Below are 23,235 nucleotides of genomic sequence, written 5' to 3' on the forward strand. Positions count from 1 at the left end.
TCGTTGAGAAAATCTCCGAACGCATTTCTGGTTTCATGTTTGTGTGAAAGTACATCCGGGCGCTGTTCTAAACGCTTTATCCATTGAGAATTTCCTCTGGATCTCAGAGGACAGTTTGTGTATTGTGAAGCACTGGTGCCGGCGAAGGCGTACGGAGTGAAATGTATTGCTGGTGTACAATGCGGTATTGTTACGGTGGTCTTTGCGTGAGTTCATGACCCTCAGAGAACACAAGAAGACTTTCTGTGTGACTGAACTAGACTGCAGGTGACTGATGATCTGTGCGTTCTCTTCTGTGATGTCTTCAGCACTTTAACTGTACATTTCATTTAGTGTTTTCATATCGAAAAGGTTTCTGGCCACCGTGCCGTCTGTTTGGTCGCGAGCTTGTTTAATCGCTGCTTCCTGGAACAGTTTTTTTTTCATTTATTATTAACATTAATGAAAGCTATCGCTTCACCACGCCAATGTAATTCTTAGAGGAATAGGTTCACTTGAAAATGAACATGACTTGAAAAGATGTCCTTTTAATTTGCCCTCATCATGCCATTCTAGGTGTCTATGACTTCCTTCTTTTTATTCAGTAAAACACAATTAGAGTTCAAGAATATATCTTCCTAGTGTTGTCAAAGGTGTTAAATAAGTGTGTGAAGCTCTAAAAATCCAGTCTATGCTCATTTCTACTTGACGTATTGATTGCTAAAGAAGCTTAAAATAGGAAACGTTTAACAAACATTTAGCTTGAGAACTTTGTGTTCAGCTGAAAAATAAAAGTCATGTATGATTTGAATGCCGTGAGGTTGAGTAAATGATGGATTTATTCCAGAGAACACTCAATGACTTACGTAAGAAAGGTCAGAAAATAGCACATGATTCATATGTCCTCTTTATGATACGCATCTCCTCCTTTTTGGATCTTGGCAGTATAAATCACCACCCACATTTCTTTCCGGAATGTCTTACGAGATTGGCTTTGAGATCTCCAGAGAAGGAGTGATCTGCGTTTGTATTTTGGGTGAAGTGTTCCTTTAAGAGCTCAGGAGTCAGCCTGTCACTGTTTATAATTCCTCTTTACTGACCGTAATGAATTCCCCTTTAAACAAAGTCATATCTGAAAGAGGAAGTCAAGCATTGACCCGATATCCTGCCCGATGTCTGTTCTCCGAGTCACATTTACATTTCAAATGCATTATTTATATATATATATATATATGGAAATGAATAGACAATTATGTAAATTCCACCGTCGGCCAGCGGAGCACATCCATTCCTGTAAGACAAACGGCTGTGCTCCCGCAGGGCCCGACGCAGGTTAACACCGCCGGCTCCTCCTGCCAAACCAGAGAAAGGTGCTGATTCAGATTCTGACAGTGATATGTAAATGATCGCTGGCACAGAAAGGGAGGGGCTAAAGATTTGAGTGGAAGGGGGAGGGGCTTGGGCGGCTCTCTTGTCATGGGATTCCCTCTAGAGAAGATGTGGGGGCGTGTCTTGAGCTCGTGAGGTGAATTGGATCTGCTGGTGGATTCAGTAGAGCAGTCATGGATTTAAAGTCCCCGTGAACCGGAAGTGGCAATCGTTTTTACTTCTGTATTTTGACGCATTTCTGAGTGAAACGGAATTTCTAATGAGAAAAATAGTGGGCGTCGCTTTCGTCTTTCTCTGCGATTTGATTGGATGTATGAAAACAGCCGTTGCATTTTGAAATGGAACTGGCAGCAGACGGACAGTCGAAGGGGAGGAGTTAACGGATGCTCCGCCCAAGCCGTCTAACACACGTCATTTAAGATGGACAGTCATTACAGGACGGAAGTGCATTTTCAGATTACTGAAGGTTATGAGGGCAGAAAGACCCACACTGATCAACTATTTACAATAAACGCTGCAATATTTCATGAAAAAATGAAATTTCACTGGGACTTTAACACTTTGTGTTTGTATGATAAAGAGTTTGTAAAGTGTCTGTGGATGAGACGTAAATAAAGACTCAACACTGTGGAGAGAGCTGGCCTGTTTTCACAAAGGTCCTTGCATTGAAATATAAATACTTGGAGCTCTAATGACGGAATGTAACTGTGTGCTCGAAAGGTTATGGCATGAAATTCCAGGATGACATTCCCAGTCGGTCATATAAGTACAGAGTTTATCTTACAGCTAAAGTGTGTAAGCGTCACGGAATGGAGCTTCAATTTCCTCTTTAATTTTCGAAAATATTTTTATATTCAAAATATTCAAAACTATTTTTATCTGATGCAGATGTACATCAGTTACAAACAGCACAAGTGAACTCTCTCTCTCTCTCTCTCGGTGTATTTCGATGATCTGTCATGTACTCAAGCAGTCAGAAACACCTCAGGTTATTAAGATGCCACAGTTCTTCTGAATTAAAGAATTTGAACAGTTTAAAAAATGTTCTCGACTTAAATCAACCAAACATTAGAATTCTTAGTAAGTAAACCAAGCGTCTTAAAACCCCCTCTCAGAATGATTGAAGAAATGCTTAAAAGAGAACTGAAATGAAAGCACTTCCTTTGAGTACAGGCTGAACCTTGAACGAGAACAGATGTCCATAACTTATCCCATCGTTTTAAAAAGAAGAAGAAGCTGTTTTAGCTGCTGACTGGCACATTGCTCAGTTTTAAAAGAGACGGTAACGTTCTGTGTTTGAATTCATTCCATCACATCACTTTATACAGCTCACCTTTAACAGAGAGCACTGACATCAGTCTGGCAAATGCACATGCTCAGAAAATACCACGGTTGTCACGGGGATGATGTTTTTATGGGGTGCGCGGTTGTCACAGGGATGGGGGGGTAGGGGGCGTACGGTCATCATGGTGATGTTGTGGTATAATATATCATGTATATATATGATGACTTGTAATTGGCCAATAATTGTTTTTCAGATAACAACATGTCGATCCTGGGTGAGGTCTCTACTCCTTCGAGTTCATCCTCTTATAGGTTAAGAGTTAAAGGATTAATCTGGGCATTTTATGCCAGCGCGGATGTTTATATTAAAATAAAGGTCACATGAAGTGTGCAGTAGAATTGCGTAGATGCTGGTTTCAGTTGTGCGCTAATGAAAATCATTAATGCCGGAGACACAACGTGAGCTTGTGAAATAACCCCCTTTGGTGTTGACTTGGACAAAAAGCGCACGCTGTGCTGCGTAATTATATTCAGTGCGAATCAAAGTTTCTGAAGCAGATCCTTTCTATAGCTCACCGTCTCGCTGGAAAGCCCATTATATCTGCAGCAATGAACAAACAGACACACACGCTCTCGGTTTCTTTCTTTCTTCTTCAGAAAATCAAGAAGTATTCGTGCGCACACCCAGAGACCGATATATTGCTCAGTTGTGTTTCATTTCAGTATCAACTTAGTCTCTCGTGTTTCTCCTACAACTAATCGAGAGAAATAAAAACAAATGAGACTATAACTGTATGAACGCAGATCGTAGCGGTCAAATAATCTGGATTCGAGTCAGTTGAGATCTTCAGTCATATTGACTTTTGATTGCAGACGAGACGAATGTGAGCTCAGTGTGACACATTGTTGAGATCTCTTCTCAAACTCTCATGACGGACACATTTGTGACATTCTGACTCTTTCTCTCAGGAGAAATAATTGCGACATGAAAGAGACCTCATCTCTGATTTTCTTTCTTATTGAGTAAATAATCTGATGATTGTGGTGAGCGTGTAATACGCAAGGGTTCATTTTGGCCCATTGAATACTTCTCATCTGGCAAGTGTTGTATGATGACCATCATGTGTCTGGTGTGCAGTGTGAGGGAACTGATACGGCAACATATGAGGTGCCATCTGTAACCTGCTGTATCACCCCAAACACCTCAGGACCACCGCAAGCACCCGGACTGAACACACAGATGAGATGATGAAGAGCTAGTTTCTATAAGTGCCCTGATCTCTCTCTCACACGCACACACACAGTGTCTGTGGCACATGCTGGCCTTTTCTTTTCTCCCGCGGGATTCATCTGTCAGTCGCTCTGTGCTCGCGCTGCGCTGCCGCTAATGTGGTTGCATCAGCAATTCTCATGCAAATGTGCACTGCGCTCTCTGCCCTCCCTATGGATCATGCAATTTAGTTTGATGAATTTACTAAAGGATGAAGTGCTTTTTCCTCCTCTCTTCTCGTGTACAATATTGCATCTTCTTCAAAAACACAAAGCCGTTCATTGTTTTCCCAAGTCTCTGCCGTGTATTTATTACACAAATATTGTCTATGTATTTAAAAACAAAATCTTGTCCTGGAAGTTTTTTGTTGTTTATTTATTATACTGTCCGTACTACATTATACTGTACATTATACATGGAACACTATATATCATATCATATTATACTATACTATATAGTATATACTGTCCATTCTACATTATACATTATACACGGAACACTATATATCATATCATATTATACTATACTATATAGTATATACTGTGTACTATACATACTATTCTTATAGTATAAATAATAGTATGCATGCAATTAATTGCGCCAGGATTTCCAGACCTCGCTGGATTGTTTTAAGGCAATGTTTCCAGACCACACGAGCATCAGCACAGATGGTGAGCTACCGGTCAAAGCACAGGGCTTGTTAGCATTTTCAGCGCGGAGAGCAAAAGAGCTAGAGAACCGAACGAGATTTCTGAGGAATGGTCCTGATGGTCTTCTTGAGACGGCGGACGCGCTTGCAGTCATGACTGTGTGTCTAAATGAGGATGTATGGAAGAGACACTAAATAAACGCAGAGGGGCCGGATCGGGTGACCGTGCATCTGTTGTTCAGCATCCACTTTCATTTGGATGTCTATAAATCCCACTCGTAGTGTCTCGTTCCACACTCGCCAAGACCAAGTCCGGTGCCAGCAGCTTTCGGGAGGCGGCGCTCCCGATGACCAGCTGGCGGTCGGGAGGCGTTTGGGTAACGGACGCTGGCTTTTAGCTATTTCAATATTTTCATTTTGCAGATCAGGTGAAATGTGAACAGGTTGAGGTGACGGTGATCTCAGTAAGTGCAGGGGGCGCTTATTGTATTAACCCCCCGCCCCCACATGCCCCTCAAATAGACACCCAGACACTTCCTTCACCCTTCACCCTCATTTATTTACACGAGTGTCAAGGTTTCATCATACGGTTCACTGTCAAACTGAGCTACAGAGATTGTGAGGTGAAATTTACAACGAAACCCTCGAAACCATCATGCAACTTGTCATAAATTATTATTTTTTGAAACTGTTGTTATGTCACTCAAAAAAATAAAAATGATGAAAATGAAGCCTGTTTTTAAACCAGTGCAATTAGTGCCATTATAAATGAAACAAATAAACTGAAAAGGCAGGTCATATTTAATAGAAGCGTCTCTGTACGGGATATCAGGGTGCATCCATTAGTCAACTACATTATTTATTATGAGCTCATGACAGCACGAGGTTAAAACGCTTCTGCTAGATTGACTGTTTGTGTAATACAGTACAGTGTGTGTGTGCGATTCCTCACAGTAACACTAGAGGGCATCTGACTGTCATTGAGACTCCTCTACAGTAACATGACGGCTGTAAATAATTCAGTTCAAACCTCCAGCAACAATATTCTTCAGTCTGTACTAACACAGCATGTGCTCATGACGCTCTTCAGTGCACTAAAACACTCAGAATGTGTGATGAATGAGAGATTATTTTAAGAGTTCAGAGATCAGATGACAGTCAGTCAGTCAGTCAGTCAGAATAACAGAAGCCGAGTTTGCAGGTTTAAAGCTGTAATGAGGAATAACACAACAAAACAACCTGATCCTATTCTATGATATCTCTTTATTTTATTACCCACAATACATCACAAGCCGGCTGTAATGTATCTCTTGGCATTTCTTTCAAATAAACACTATAAATAAAACAGGCTGGTCGATTGAATGGTTCTGGTTAAAACTGCTACGTATAACAAAAACAAATTAAACATGTAACCTGATTTAAAGCATGTATTATTGATATGACATCACAGATCATGTGACTCAGATGTATTATTACTTATCTCAACTGTCAGGGCTCATAATGTTTGACCTTGAGATGATAAAACAAGGCGAGAATATCAGATGAACACTGAAAGAAGAACCGAGTCACACTGCATCAACAGAGCAGAATATCATAGTGAACTGGAGGTGATCGCTTTTGACAGACAAGAGTAGCAACCATCCAGAACACCCTAGCAAGCATCTAAAACACCCTAGCTACACCCTAGCAACCAACCGGAACACTTTAACAAGCCCTTTCAATGCCCTAGAAACCACCCCGGGTAACCACATAGGAACTAACCAGTAAAAATGACCCTAGCAACTGCATCACAATACCCTAGCAACCACCTATGACACTTTTTCAGATGGGAGGAGCGACGCAGGGTGAGGGATGGAGCTGATGCAGCATTCTCACACACACACACGTGTGTCCAGTGGTCCTCTGATTTGCTGTGACTGGACCGCTTGCTCTCTCCTGAATTAACACGTGACCTTGATGTGCGCGTCGTCCATGCGCTCGCGCCGCATTCCCCCCCCCGAGAGCGGCCGCGCTGTGACATTGACTCATTGTTTGCTTCAGTCTGTTGAATCTGAGCGCGGCAGAAGTCGACTGCTGCTGATTCAGACACTTCAGATGCGATCTGGACGCACACAGCATTATTTAACTCTAGCGATATCATTGATTCATCCTGTATGTTTGGCTCCTTCTGCACCTCGCAGTGCCATCTGCTGTGTAGTGCTGGATTAAATCACACGCGCCGGTCAGATCATCACAGCGCTCTTTCTGTGTTTTCTGAAAACGAAGGTTGATTCTTAATCAGTTTTGAAACCAACTTTACAGCGACCATGTAAAAAGCAGCAATACAGTTCCATGTGTGGAAAGGCAATGCAGAAAAACACACAGAAGGAACAACTGTTTCAGTCTATGATGAGGATCTTTATTCTGGATCTGAATGTTTCTCTCACACTGTATAAGAGTGCGCTGGGATGTTTGAATGAACTGCAGCTGATGATGATGAAAGATGGGCGGTACTGGACTGGCAAAGGGGCGTGTACGGCTGTACCCTCTTCATGCATTTTTCTGCATTTATTCTGCATCATTTGAAACCAAAAGTTCGATTTCATAATCTTTCAACACATGTAACAACTTTGTCTACATCAGCTTTTGTTTTCTGCTCACATCCGTACAGCCGTGAGTTGGAGGGGAAAACATAATATGAAGTCTAAATGATACGAATATCCAAGTCCCGGCATGCATTTTCTCAGCAAATATTCAATCAGGAATACACCACGTTACAGAAGCGAAAAGGAAACATACTGTACTACACTAGAATTGTTCCTGTACTGTAGCGTGTGTGTGTTTTGGGTGGACGGAGGCGAGGCTGAGACTCATTCAGATTCCTCTACATCTTCTATCCACCACAAAGGTTTCAGGCCAAAGCTCTCTGAGAATCCACAGATACACTTCAAACGTATTTGCTGGGAGTGAAAAGCAGGACCACAGGACTGATCTTTCAGAGACCCCATAGAGCTCTCTGGAAAGTTCTGCTCAGCTTTACATCTTTCAGCTTCTGAGGAAATCCTTCAGATTACTGCAAACAAACTCACCACAGATGAGCTCATGTCTATGTGATGCGTGTAACACTGAAGCGGAGATTCTGAGCATCGTGAAGTTGTCGTCGTCAGTTACAATGCAGAGAAAACGCGTGTTTGGTTTTCTTCTTCATTTTGGGGTTTTGCTTATGGCTGATATAATGCAATGACATCAATAAATACTGCATTATAGTTGCTGAAATTGTTCAACAACATATATTAAACCTCACTCAGTTTGATTAATACAACTGCAGCAGACTTACAGTAAATCAAGTTAATGTCAGGTGACACCAGATGATGTGTCATTCTGTAGGATTCAGTGTCTTTGTTCACATGGATTAAGAATTTACTCAAAGATGTGACTCACGAATCATTCTGTGTACAATAATCCAGTGTTCGTTATAGACGGAGAACGGCCGTCGGTATTTATTACGGTCTCGAAGTACCAATGTGCTTTATATCGCATCTGTATTTTTATTCCAAACTATTTTGTGGTGGCTCTTCTGCCATTTTTATTGACGTTTCATAACCAGAGCGAGTTTCCAGTGAAATCTGACATAACTCCTGATATCAGTGATATTACTGACTGCAGCGCACATCAAGCAAACTCGCGCTCAATATTCTGCTGTTACACATTCAGTTACAGAAAACATAAAGATCCATATTCAGCATCGTAAAACGTGAGAAGTATCTCTGCGTGTTGTGTTTAATTGATCTGACATCTTTAGTTTGATGTGGTGTAGTGTATATTTGAGAAATGGAGCGTCTGTGATCCCACAGATATCATGCGTAAAAGAGTACTACATCACTCACAGAGCCGGAATTAAATCCACTGTGGGATTTTTCATAGACGCTCCCTGTGTGTGTGTGTGTGTGCGCGCGCGCGTATGTGTGTGAATTAATGTCAGCAACAAAAGAAAAGTGACATTTTGAGAAAGAAGCGTCTGATTTCATCAGTGAACGTAAGCAGAGCCCACGGACGTCTGTACAAATGTGTTTGTCATAGGAACAGCAGCCAAGTAAACAACCTGCCTGTTGCCAAGGTGACAAAAAGGCTTCTTACATAAATGTTTATTTATGAGCAAATGGACTCATTTGATGACCCCGTTACTGCCAGCTCCAGATTCAATATTAAACAGTGCCGTAACGAGGAAAACACCTAAACATGACAGAAAAAGCTGATTAGATAATCAATCTTCTCAAACAAGATATCATTTGGCTTTCTTTGAAGATCAAGTGTATCATTGTGAGCGTGGTCACCTTGACGATGATTTCATCTTCAGCGTATGGGATGACCTCGCTGAACCCGTTCTCTGAAGCGCGTCACCTGCACCTGTCCTCTCCACGCTCTGGGTTTCAACTCCTGCTCGTTCCTGTTGTTTTCCAGCGTGACACCGCTGCTGTTGGGATTTTGGAGCCTTCGATGGGTCTGCCGGAGTTTTTTCAGAACAGGGTTGTTATTGTTAACAAAAATTCATTGAAACCAAATGACGTTTAGGCCATATTTGGAAAATTTGAACAAAACAGAAGTTAAGAGTGTTGTCTTCACAATGCACTGAAATAAATTCAAGATGAGTCGCTAAAATGATTAACTGGAAATACATAAACGCTAAATTAAAACGTCAAGATAAAAATACAATGAAACATATAAAGCAATATTAAAAATATATAAATAATTAAATGGACTAAAGCACGTCAGCTGAAAACTAAACTAAAAGAACCTTCAAAACGAAAAATGTAAAAAAAGGAATAATTGAAAATATGAATGAAGCTAATAACATACAGCATACAGTACTACTGTTATTACTATTGCAGTATATAGTAGGCGAATGTATACTGAATGCATGGAATAACCAAATACCACACTACATTACCTCAAACATGCTATTTACAAGGGAGCACACTGCGTACTTTTATGTATGAGCTTTTTCACACTTCCACTGGATGAGGTCATGTGACCGGAAGAAAGAATACAACAGTAAAACTGTTTATGAGGATGGATGATGTGTGAAATGATGTTGTTGTTATTACTGTATAATCAAATAATATGCAGTATGTACTAGGGTGCCGTGTGCAGTGTTAATAAGCTCACGATCTACTCCCAACATAGCCACTGAGACCCAGTTTCTAATGAAAGCACAGCATCTCTCTCCCCCTGTGCCGTGAGGATGAGGATGTATTAGTGATGGTCCTTCAGGTTGTAGTTTGTCAACTGATTTAACATCAGCGCAGGTCTTCAGTAGCTGGAGGATAGATAATGATATCTGTGTCTCCAGAAGGATATCATTTTCTGGGATGTCAGGTGGTCATGTATGTGTGTTGGCATGTCCTGCGTCAGTGTTCTTTGCGGGCTGTGGGTGTATTCAGGTGTCTGTAAGTGATGTCCTGTCGTCTACAGCACCCAACCTGAAGGGCCGGCCCAGAAAGAAGAGGCTCTCCATCTGTCAGAGACGAGACTCACAGGGTCCGAGCGCAGCGAAAGAGCCCAGCAGTGCACTGGAGAACAAGTCACCTGTCAAGGTAGTGCACATGACATCATCATCATGAGCTCTGGACCACTTCACCCATGTGTTTTGACACGACCTGATCACCTGATTGACGTGTAGTGACCATGGTTGGCTTTATTTGAAATCATATCAAAGCAGGCAATACTCAAATCAGTGCTGTGCTATCTCAGCTAAACTCCGTTGATGATTAACATCTTACCATGTTTATTCACTCACTCACTCACTCACACCACAACAACACAACTGTGCTCACGCTTCATGACATAAACATGTGACGTGTGTTAAATGAGCACGTGTAGAAAACAAAAGAGTTTCAGTCGTGTTAAAGTGTTTTTATTTCAGGTCAACATCAAGGTTCGTTTTTGATATTTCTTGACATGTTCGGCTGGCCTTGATGGGTTCTTTAGGAAAATAAGCTCTCTTGATTATCAGGAACAGATGGCCAAACAGACGTGTGTGGGCCAGCCGTGACTGCAGTACATGACACTGAAAGACTGACTCTGGATCAGTTCTCACACGCTCACGCTTGGGTCACAACGGCTATTTAAAGTCTTCGAGAGCTGGCCGTGCGGGATCACAGTTTTTCACTGATCTGATTGTGTGGTTGAGTACGACTGCAGGAAACAAGTCAAGAAACACAAACTAGTTTGACATATTTTTGATTTTGGTTAGTTAGTAGGACTGTAAGAAATAAGAATAAGAAAAATAACAGATCTTTTGATTTCTATCAAACATCAGTGAGTTGAAATGAAGAGTTTGATTCCAAAATGAGATAACTGTGTTAGTCAGCTGTATTTCTTGAGTTATTATGGCTTAAATCAAAACAAACCAACTGCAGTTTGATTGATATTAATTGGAATGCACAATAAAAAAACATGATTTTTCAACATTTTTTCTCATTTTGGAACCAAACTCTTCAAATGGAAACTTTTGTTTAAGTCTCATCTGGGTCTCAGATATTTCTCCTGACAAAAAGAGTCAGAAATGTCACAAATGTGTCTGAGCAACAACTGAGCTCAGATTGGTCTCGTCTGCGATCAAGAGTCAATATTCTTGAAGAGCTCAATGTCAACTCCAATCCAGATGATTTGACCTCGACGATCTACATTCGCTTACACCTCCAGACTCGTCGTGTGTTCACACGATTACACTCTCATTTCATTCTCTTTTTATTTCTCCTGAGCAATTTAAGAAGAAACATCTGAGACTACGTTCAAACTTAAATGAAACGCATCTGAGCAAAAACAGGGCTTGTCATTGGATCTTCTCTGTGTGTTCTTCATCGTTCTTGTGTTCTTTGTCTCGTCGTGTGGCGTTCAGGTGAGGGTGGACTCAAAATCAGGTGTGTGGAAGCCCAGGAGCGCCGGCAGCAGCTGTAAGAGAGTCACCGGTGAGGGGAAACAGCGGATGGAGACACCTGAGGAGTGTCACACAGATGAACAGGCCTTTCTGGTGGCGCTCTACAAGTACATGAAAGAAAGAAAAACCCCCATCGAGAGAATACCGTACCTGGGCTTCAAACAGAGTAAGTTCAGCATCTGCTGTGACACGACTCGGAAGAAGACATTCTGAAATCAAACCACACTGACCCCGATTCACTTCCATTGTATGAACACAAAACCCCCGAGACATTTCTCAAAATATCTTCTTTTGTGTTCCACCAGAGAAAGACTCACATGCAGGTTTACAGACACGTGAGAGGGAATAAATGATGACAGAATTTGAGGTCAACTATCCCTTTAACTTCTGGGAGCACACTAGTATTTAATGTAAACGTTCTCAAAGCCAACAGACGTATGGAGACTCAAATTTTGTTTTTAGTTCACACTAAACACAGAGACTCTAAACAGCACGCATGTGTAATTTATATCGCAGGATTGCAACGTAGGTCAACAAAATGCAGTTATTCCCAGTCAGCTCTGCGGGTCTCCTGAAGATATCCAGCTCTGACCTGCAGAACACGCCACGCATGAATAAATTAAATAAATAAATCCACTAACAAACTCGGTCTGAAGGCAGAGATCTTCATTCATTCATCCTCATGTTACAGCTGTGAAAAACATCAGAATATCTGGATAGGAATATGTACAAGATAAATCCTGCTTGAATTTAGCAAGTAACCGTCTGAAGGGAGAATACAGCGTGCTCTTCATGACATGCACACACAAATAAGTGAAATTGGGTTTGAGTATTGAATCTTTGCTTTGGGGGCTGTGGAGGGTTCACACGAGACCGTTTTCAACTGAAAACGCGAACTTTTGAAAACAGGTATCAAAGTGCAAGTTTTTGAAAACGACGGCATTATCATTTCCGTGTCATCTTTAAAGGCGGCGTTTTCCAAAAACGATGATGTCACACGCATGCGCATTACACGTTCAGTCTGTTCAGTCACGTTCATTTCTCCAGCGAGAATTAGATTTACTGCACCAGTAAACAAAATAGCTGTCTCGTTTCGTAAGGCTGCATCCTTGTGTCCTCCAGAGGTCTCATCCTCTAAAGGATGCTCAACTTAGAATTAAACGAGACGTCCTTCGTAGGACATACTGACAGAAAAGGAAACAGGAAGTACCACGTTGCTATGACAACACGTTGCACTCGCACACCTGTCAAATGAATTAAAATGATTTCTACATGATTTTACGAGGTAAATCGTTGGTTACTTTCTACCCTGAACAATGCCAAAAGAAAAACAATTGCCTTACTGTTTTAAAACGTTTAAAAATCACTACACACTTTTAAACCTATTTACTACACATGCCTGCTAAGATTCAAAAAAGTGACACAAATTGTAAACTGTTCACATTTAAACACCACAGATTTGATTGAATGTGCAGCTGCTGCCGTTTATTCAAATAACAGACGTTGGCCGACGCAAAGAATTGTGGGTTATCTCTAGCAACGAAGGATACACCTCACGTGTCCTCCGAATTCTGGTGAAAGTAGGTCGCATTAGAAGGGTGCCTACAGAGTGTCCTACCTGCTTTTATGAAACGAGACCGCCTCGATGACGTAGCAGCCTTCAAATGAGACCTCCGGAGGACGCGGTTTTCCGAAATGAGACGCAGCAAATGTATTAAACGCGCTTTTAGATTATACGGATGTGCGCAAGCACGTAGTGTTTCTTTATAGCGTAACAGCGCCATCCACTGGCCTGGAAGGCATAATACGTCGTTTTTATTCGGTTTCCCGGATCCATGCAAATGCAGATCGTCTTGATAACGCTGTCGTGTGTACGTGAAACTTTTCAAAAACGCAAAGGAGAAACCTTTGCGTTTTTTGATGGTGTAAAATAGAGACTGTCACTGTCTGTTGTTTGAGTTTTATACTTCTATGTAGGATCACGATCATTTATCGCTGTTGTGCTGAGATAATGTGTATGTTAAGATGCCCTCACAGTGTAGGAGTCAGAGAACAGACGACATGTTCCTCATTATCTGTCTGTTTTTACATTTAATCTGGTGTGACTTCTGTGAAAACACTCTGGATGTGAATCACACAAAACATCTCTATAGCAACAGATTCAGTCAGAATGGTCAACATCTGCTTATTCAGTTTAAAATACTAAATCATAGAAAATGAGTCAGTCATGAGAAATGGATCTTTGACAAGCATCTTTGTGTCAGTTGATTTCAAGATTGTGTTGCTATGGATCTCAGTATTTTATAGAACCGTTCTCTAATCTGATTGGACAAGCAACACTCCACCTGCGTTTGTTATTTCACTAATAACAGCACAACACACTGTTTCTATTACTACACTTGACTTTTGTAAATGGGCTTGAAGTTTTGTGTTTTTATACTAGTCGCTTCTGTGTCTATGTGTCAGTTAACTGGTCTTGTTTATACAACGGTTGTACTCGAGCAATATCTACACGATTATATGAATATCCACTACTATACCTGCCCTACTGATCTTTAAAAGATGGTACGGTAACGGTAGTCACTTTGCTGGCACACTGTAAGTATGTTTTTGTTCAGTTCAGCGTGTCAAGTTGACGTATTGTAAGCGTACACAGTACGGAATACTCGTACTGAGAATAGTATGGAAGTAAACTCGTGGCAGATGCGTGAATGTGATCTTTCTTTTTCTTCTTCTAACAGTAAACCTCTGGACGATGTTTCAAGCGGCTCAGAAACTGGGAGGATATGAGGTGGTGAGTATTTGTTTGAAATCCTTTTTCCTTCAGCTCTCAAAGATTCCTCCAAATGTGGATGTGGCGTGTAATGTGTGTTTACTAGACCCGGGCTGGACGCTGAACTCTCTCAGATCCTAATTTGGCCCGAGCGCTCGCAGTTGTTGTAAAATCTGCAAGTGGAAAACACGTGTAACGCGGTGGAGGGAATTGGCCGGCGTGCGTTCAGTGCCCATGTTAAGACTCTCGAGGGACTGTTATTGTGCAACGAGAAAACTGCGCAATGAAGGGAATTTGCTTGGCAGCTTATCTAACATCTGCTCTGCTGAAATCATTCAGGTTTCCTCTAAGCAACGGGTTTTCCTGATCGTTTTGGTGATGCTGTACAGTATTCCTACGTCAGGGCTGAAGGCAGATTATCAGCCAACAGGAAGACACTTGTTGCTTATTTTCTCTTCCCATCTGGCGTATTGATAGCGCCGGCCGCCTCTCGCGCGCACACGCTAACGTTTATGTCCCCGAGCGGCTCCAGTACAAGGCTCAGATTCATTCAGCTGCACCACGCTTCTGACATTTCGTTCTTATTTTTGCTATATAACACACATTAACAACAAATGAGAAATTACAGCATTACTCACAAATGTCTTTGAATAATATATACAAAAAGAAAAACAGGGTGCAATTCAACTATCCATTTCAAACTTGTGTACAATATTTGAAGAGTTTGGTTCCAAAATGAGATGACCCCGTTTCTAAAAAATGTCAAAAATGATGTTTTGCAGTTGGTTTGTTTTGATTTAAGCCGTAATAACTCAAAAAAGATACAGCTAACTAACACAATAAAAACATGATTTTTGACAATTTTTGAAAATTGTTATCTGATTTTGGAACCAAACTCTTCATTTGAAGTCCTGCGAGCCTTTCCACTTTTACACCCATGCATCGCACCACAGTATTGTTTCAAGTCGGTGATGAATTGAAACGACGCTTCTGACATCTGTGATGAAAACCACTGTGCCTGACGCACCACGATGTCATTGGAAACATTTACATTGCTCAGAAAGATCCGATTCAGTTCCTCTAACGGGCTTGAGCTGTGAATACTGAAACCGGTCTCGTACACAATGGGCATTTGAAAGCTAACAGCAGTGCAGTGCTGTAACACTCTTAAAAAAAGGTTCTTTGGTGCCAACGAAGAACCTTTAACATCTGAAGAACATTTCTGTTTCAAAAAAGGTTCTTCAGATGATCAAGCAATAAGCCGTGTGAAGCAGTGGGTTTATAAGAACTCCGCTCAGCCAATCAGAATCAAGGACCAGAACTGACCGTTTTATAATAAAAAGTCGTTTCTGAGAAAGAGATGGTTCTTTAAAGAACCTTTGGCTGAATGCGTGTTTGCGGAACCAAAAATGGTTCTTTTATGGCGTCGCTGTGAAGAATCTTTTAAGCGCCTTTCTTTTGAAGAGTGTATCGTGACTGCAGGAGTTTACAGAAGGCGGTCGAGTCCGTCAAACACCTGTGTCAGTTTTCATTGCATTTCAAGTCTTCTGCGTTTGAAGAGATTGTAGTTGATGCATCTCTGTGGCTCATATACTGGAACAAGTGAATTTCACATGCATTCATTTCCATCTGCTCTCCCGTGGAGTGTGTTTTATTGAGAAAAGCGGCAGGAAACAGCCATTAAAAATCTTTTAACCCTCGTTGGCTGAATGCACCGAAGGTCTCTCACCAATACTAAAGGCTGCGCCGTATATGAATGATGTCTCAAAATGTACTGTGTGTGGTGTATAATATGAAAGATCTTTCTAATATGACTCAAGTGACCGTCACATGTTCAACACTCAAGAGAAAAGAACCTATTTAAATGATGGGATATTAATGTATCTGCATTCCTTATGGAATCTCATTTCAGATCACGGCTCGCCGACAGTGGAAAAATGTATATGACGAACTGGGCGGAAACCCGGGAAGCACCAGCGCCGCCACATGTACACGCCGACATTATGAGAGGTTTGTCTATATCGCTATAAGTGGGAGCATGTGTAAAGATGTGCTTATAATGAACCACCAGATTAGTATGAGACCAGATCAGAACTCACAGATATCAGCAGAAAATCTAAGAGCTCAATCTGAAGAGCTGTGAGATTTGGTTCAATGAAACACTTGTATTAGTGTAGAGACGTGTCGAGATAAAACAAGTGCATGCCATGTGAAGACTGAATTCTGTTTCGTTTACAGCATCTTTAAATGCGCCTCATTCAGTCATTGAGTAGTTTTATACTCCGTATACTCGAGTGAAGCTCTTTTACACGGACGTCAGACTTTGACGTGTTATGAGAAAATGATGCATGCGGTGGCGTTCATCTGTCAAGTATGTCATTGTCTGGGTCGTCCGTCGTACTCCTGCGTGACTGTTTAAAAATTTCAAGAATGAAATGAACGACGTCATAAAATACATCAATACCATGAAATGAAATAACTTCTATGCTCGTGAAATATTTGACTCGTGATTAGGCTGGGTATCGATTCTGATGTTCCGATTCACAAGCTCTCAGTTCGATTCCAGTCAATGATTATAGATTTAATACAAATCCTATAGATATTTCTAAAAAAGTTCAGTAAACATCAGATTACAATGGTGAATTAAAACATGAAATGAAGAGCCACAAACCTGTATATTAACCTTTAAACACACTGGGGTATAAACAGATTTAACATACAGTATAACAAACAAAATTTCACAAAATTAGCTGTAAAAAGGTGATGTTAAATTCGACCACACACCCGCATCCGCCATGTTAATTCAGTACATTGAGTCATTTAGCAGACGCTTTTATCCAAAGCGACTTCCGGAGAGTTCAGGGAGCAATAAGCGATGTGTGATACAGGAGCAATAACACAACAGGTGCTCATGCAATCTTACTAGTTTCAACAAAAGCTGTTGAGAGAAAGAGAGAGAGAGAGAGAGAGAGAGGGTTAGTTGTTCTTAGTTTTTTTCTCATTTGTCCGTCAAGTGTTGCCAGAAGAGCTGGGTTTTAAGTAATGAATGAACGATACCTCCCTGTTGTAACAGCCACCCGTTGTAAAAAGAAAAGGGACATCTAGTGGATAGTAGTAGCAACAACAGTCACCTTAATGAATGTTCAGTGCTTGCGGAAATATGAAAGAAAAAAAATATTTGAGAATCGATATCGAATCGACCGCATTAAAAAACGAATAAATGGATTTTTCTGTTCTTTATTTTCTCCCAGCCCTGCGTGTGATTATTGTGATTATAGCACAGGTTATGGGCTGGTGTAGAGAGGATAATGTTACTGTACGTGATGTTCTGAAGGTGTATGTGTGGTGGTGTGTTTTTAGGACAGGAATTGTGTTCTCCCATCATCAAACCTACAGCCCAGTCTATAGCCACCAATATTCTATCTGTTCCCAGAATAAGAGTCTGTCGGAAGCCAATGATCCGACTGATGTGTGAATGAATGAGTTCAGAAGCGATGGGTCGGTCCTCTCACAGGACACAGACGGGAATAAAGCTGTCTGAGGGTCTGTGAAACAAGCCAAACATGCCTTGATCTTTTCTCTCCCTCTCTATTTAGGTTCAACCGGGTTCTTAAAAGATTTCTTACTGTTAAGTGCTTCCTTCTCTTTGAAGAATCTGAACTCACGGCGAGCTTTCTTAAACCGATGTAGAGTCATTCCAAACAAAGACCGCGTCTGCTTTAACGAGCATGTCATCTCTGGAGTTCTGCAGAAAACTAGTTGGTTTAGAGCAGACAACCGTTCACATGTTTATGTCAGGATATTCCTTCATAATTCCCTCTCGTGTTCCTGAAAGAAAGTCGGACGGGTCTGAATGAGAAAATCAAAAATTGCATTTTGCTAAAGAATTCCTTTCACATCCGTTACAGTTTGTTCTCCCTCAGTAATGTTTGCTTCATTATCTGAGGAGATTTGGGCTACTTTGTGCGTTGCAGAGGATGAGAAACAAATGTAGATTACAAATTAGGTCATAAAATATGATATCAGTAACCTTGAAAGAGACTGCGGCATTCCCCCCTCCCTCTCTGGTTTTTAATGATGTAGGTCAGTGCCACTGATCAATCTGGCCATGCTTATTTATTTAATCTTCCTTTTCCCAGAGAGAGAGAGAGAGAGATCTTTGTTCCAGAAACAGTGAATGCCTTTGCAGATAAATCTTGTGCAGCATTGGTCTTTCTGCCGCTGAGCTCCATCTTGTTGCGGCGTGAGATATTATTATGCTTTTTAAAAAATTCCTCAATGCACTCGCTGCCACAAATACAATCAATCTCAGACAGCGTATGGCTTTACATTATGTTTGAATAATATTTGCTAGACCGCATACAAATATCATCTTGCTTTCAATTGATTTTTCATCGTAATGCAACGGCTCACTAAATACTGCATTGCTAAAAATAGTGAAGCATGTTATGAATGCAACATGACCGGCTCCTTTAATTCAGCGAGGGACGTTTGGAAGTAAAACAGCAGTCATTTTATTTCAAATGTTTGGTTGCGTCCGCCCGGTTAATTCGGCACACTTGAAGTTCAAATTCAGAGCATTGCATTATGGGTAATGTGTGTTCCATGTCGTGTGCTGTGTTCCCGTATATTGCAGAGTTGAGCAAAAACAGAGAGAAAACTGCATACTTTGAAGTAAAGTGTCATTTGCCAGGATGCGATTCTGAAGGTTTGTATTTGTAGGACTTCTAGCACACATCCTCGTGGTGCTTGATTATTGATCTTTGTACGCCCTTTAGAACGAGTGTTAGCTCACGCCTCACAAGCCATCCTTGAACCTTGAGCCAGCATGACAGGTTTTTAATGCACCTCTTTAAGTGGAGTTTAATGATGTGTCTTTGAAGGAAGCCTTTTTCCCAGAGTGCATTGCATCAGCTGTTCCTGTCCCCGGAGGCGCGTCAGCCTCGTTTCAGATCGCAGGAGCTGTTAAACGATAGCCGTGTGCATGGATTAGCCCTTAAAATCATAAACAAGAGCGATACGATGAGCGAATGCTAGTAATGTCCGTCATTGATTCACATGTGTGTCTGATGTTGTGTTTGTCAGTGGTGTGACGTTGTGCTTGTGACGGCTGATGAAACCTCATTCAACTTGAATTTCTGGTCGTCTCCCGCAAGGAGTCGGTAACTGTTGAGTAGTTTGAATTGAGTTTAATACAATTGCTATAGAATGAAATAATAAGAAAAAAGCATATTAATGCAAAAGAATTTGTTCTATTATAAAAACAAACACAGACTGGAAGTTAAGGAACCGTTGTAAAAGCCGAGCCGCTGATGTCGCTCTTTTGAAACGTTTTACTTAAATCATTAAAAACGAAACGGGGACTGAATTCACAAAAAAAGGTCTTAAAACAAAACATAAGAACGTTCTTAAGATGCGTTTTAACATGTTTATTTGTTAGCTAGTACACAATGGCTGTCACCTCCTCCGAGGTGAGTCACTTTACCCAAAGTAAATGTAAAAATGATCATTATGAAGAGTAAATATTGGTTAAATAGTCCAAACTGTATAACATGTAAAACAATTGCTTAAAACATGAGACGTGAAATTGCAAGGTTATCCTAACTTTAAGACCACTTTTGAGATTATGAAGTAATATGATATTTAGTAACACAAAAACGTGATTCTTAAATGAGCGTTTCAACAGAAAATGTCAGTAAAGAAGAATGTTTTGTGAATACTTGTGTGTGTCTGTGGAGATTAGAAGCGTTTTAGGGCTGTGTTTTGGAACAGCCACAATATTGATGTAGTTTTATTTTCCAGGTTTGTTTTATGGATGTTTTATCAGTTGAGTTGTAGCGGGTGTGTTGATGTTGGGCTGAGGTCTGTAATATAACGTCTTTAAATCACCGCTCAGGAATGTGCCTTTCATTTCTCTCTTATCACAACTAATTCCAACAGTCAAAGATTTCACGGAGAGGACGTCTCGGCACAAATGACAGACGCTACCACAGCAAGCCGCTGGTTGTGCATTATTTGTAGTGTTTAATAATTCAAGTTGGCTTTTGAAAGTGAACGGGTTTGAGCCTGAAGGGAGCGAGGGAAGTCATGTCAGGTCTAAAGGCCAAAAATGTCAAAAGATCCCCTCCACCCCACCTCACCGGGTAACTGTGTGAATCTGGATTAGTTCAAGGGTCGACTTCTCAACAAAACCTTTCCGGCGTCATGTGAAGCTCAGGGTCTGTTTTCACACACACACACACGCACACACACACGCACGCACGCACACACACACACACACACACGCACGCACGCACACACACACACGCACGCACGCACGCACGCACACACACACACACACACACACACACACGCACACACACTCTACAATGAATTCAACATTTCCCCCTGCGGAGAAAAGCATGTTTTTTTTCTCAGAGTACTTTAAATTGTTTCCCTCTCTTAAAAGAGCTGAAGTTTGATCCCAGCAGTGAGGACAGATGTGTTTCTGAGCGCTCTGGTTTGAGGTTTTGGGGTTTTCTCGGTCCTCGGGCCCTGCTGCTCTGCTTTAACCTCCATTATGTCCAATAAGAGGCCTGTGGTTTGTTTAACATTCATTAAGCATGTGAAGTGCCATCTAGCTGTGTGTTTGCTTTACTGCGGCCGTGATGTGAATGTACTGTGCTGTGGGCGGGTGTGTGTGTGTTCATGTTTGTACATCCCGGTGGGGACCTAAACTTGAATGAAATATTTTTATTTTATTTGCAAAAAGCATTTGTCTTATGGTTATTATGGTATGTGCACTGAGAGAAAGATCTTTTGATAGCACTCAAAGACAAACATGCTAAAAATAGAGCTGAAGGAGTTGGTTCTTGCTGTAATGTGTCACTTCCTGTTCTGTGGAATCTGATGGACGGGTGTAGCGCCCTCTTGTGACAGACACGTGGAAGTGTAGCAGTAGAAATACTCGCCATATAAAAAAGGACAGCACACGGGCTGAGAGAGTCATGACGGTGTGAATCTGACTCAAACATTTCACCATGAAGCCAAAATAACTTGATTTATGTTTTTTATTAAATATTTTCTGACATTGTAACATTGTTTTTGCATTTCTTAGATACAGAAATGACTGTAAATACACTAAACAGTATTTGCCAAAACAGATAACTCATAATTCATTTTTTTTATGATGTTTTATATATATTCGTTTTATTACTTCACCAAAACAACCCAACTGCAGATTGATTGATATTGCCTGGAATGCACAAATAATGAAAATGAATGATTTAATCATGATTTCATTAATGGGGAAAATGAATGATCGAAAATGAACTCTTCATTTAAACTGTAAATATGCAATTATTTAATTATGATTTAAATCAGTTTGGCACATGCTTTTATCAAAGGGACCTGCGGTGATTTACAAAGCAACAAAGTACATGTTTATAATATAGATTATATTTATAGATTTAACCAGGAATACTTGCATTGTGGTAATGAGAATCTGTTTAATTGTGACACAATGTCCTAATGGGCTTGAAATGGGTTGAATTTTCATTCAAAAGAGGATTTATTTTGATCCGAGTTACACATCTGCTGCTGTCATGTCATGCAGTTAAATCACATTATTATAGATCTGATAACTGTTTTAAACCTGAACGTCGATCAAGCTGGAGTTTAGATCATATAATCTGCTGCTCACACTGGATTCTTCAAACATTTCTTCTTGAATATTTTTCCGTTACTGTGGCAACACTGGATGGTCCGACCGTTATTCTTCCGATGCGATTGGATGGGATTATGTGATGCTTATGTAAATCAACAGAGTTATTGTAAAACTGAGCGTGGGACTGCAGGAGCGTCCTGTTAAACATTACTCGATGAGATGATCTACTGTATGTGTTCGACCGAAACCAGCCTGAACCAGGAGGACACCAGCGAAGACATGAAACCGTTCCTCACGGTTTCTGTCATATTACAGGAGAGCAGCTGGAGTCATTTTAGAAAACATCTCAGTAACGTCTCAAACATGTTTTAAGAGACCTGCAGTCAACATTGAAAAGAGAATGTCTGAGTTAAGAGACACGACCCATCCGAGTCTTTTAGAGGTAAATGGTCAGGATGCCGTCCACATTGCTTTATAACTCTATACCAGCCATTGTCTGACAAAACTCAAACACGTAAGAGAGAGCTGAGCTCCTGGTTATCTGAGCACATGTCGAATGGTGGATATCATCCGCGCGTCGGACCTCATTCAGCTGTGCTTCAGTAGTAATTGAGGTGTAAAATCTGAGCTCATGTTTAGTGTGTCTGTCCTCGGGCCCGGCTCCTGTGGTTGTGGTTGCGGTCTCAGCAGATGAAGTTCTCCTCCTTTGGTTCTTCGTTACAGGCGCCGCGCGTCAATCTCGTCTTCCGCGCAAGTTGAAAATATTTGTCAGTTTGCGTCACTCACGCGAAAACAACAAAGGTTTCCCTGCGAGTAATGAAAAGGGTTTGCTGTGAAGCCAGCGTAAGAAGGACGCGCGGGGAGAATGTCATTAGCGTCTCTGCCGAGAGATGTTCTCTTATCTGTCAGTATTATACAGAATGAATCGATCGGGGTGCTCAGCAAACTCACTTTCTCACTACATACTCATTCAAGTCTTTATATTTCTCACTGTACTTTGAAAGGCTATAATAAATACACAAATGCTTTTATGATTCACTTGAGCAGGGTTAAGGTGTCTCATAAACTCTGACTTTATTAATGCTAGTGTTTGCTAAAGTTCACCTGCCAGACATTAAACTTCAGCACATGACTCGTCTTGTCCCCAGATGTGTGGTGTAATCCCACAGACTGACATTAAACGTTCACAGATGGAGATGGATACCTTAGCAACCTCTTAGCAACGGCCTAGCTCTTCATATTCCTGTCCCTGTGATGGGTGTCAGTGGCTCTCTTATAGCGGTGGGGGGTTTTGGGGGTCTTTCACAGCACCTGCACATGTTGATGC

At 41.1% G+C, this 23,235-nt stretch overlaps 1 protein-coding gene across 2 annotated transcripts in view; it reads left to right on the plus strand.

The window, feature by feature from the left end:
* Positions 1 to 23,235, plus strand: part of arid5b (AT-rich interaction domain 5B) — a 76,668-nt gene that overhangs the window by 43,579 nt on the left and 9,854 nt on the right. For both annotated transcript variants that reach the window (XM_057357815.1, XM_057357816.1), the window contains 4 exons: positions 10,023 to 10,144; positions 11,452 to 11,656; positions 14,232 to 14,284; positions 16,176 to 16,273. In XM_057357815.1, coding sequence (XP_057213798.1) covers positions 10,023 to 10,144; positions 11,452 to 11,656; positions 14,232 to 14,284; positions 16,176 to 16,273 — 478 coding nt within the window. The remainder of the gene's footprint in view (positions 1 to 10,022; positions 10,145 to 11,451; positions 11,657 to 14,231; positions 14,285 to 16,175; positions 16,274 to 23,235) is intronic.

Source organism: Triplophysa rosa, linkage group LG18 (assembly GCF_024868665.1).
Source record: "Triplophysa rosa linkage group LG18, Trosa_1v2, whole genome shotgun sequence".
NCBI lineage: Eukaryota > Metazoa > Chordata > Actinopteri > Cypriniformes > Nemacheilidae > Triplophysa > Triplophysa rosa.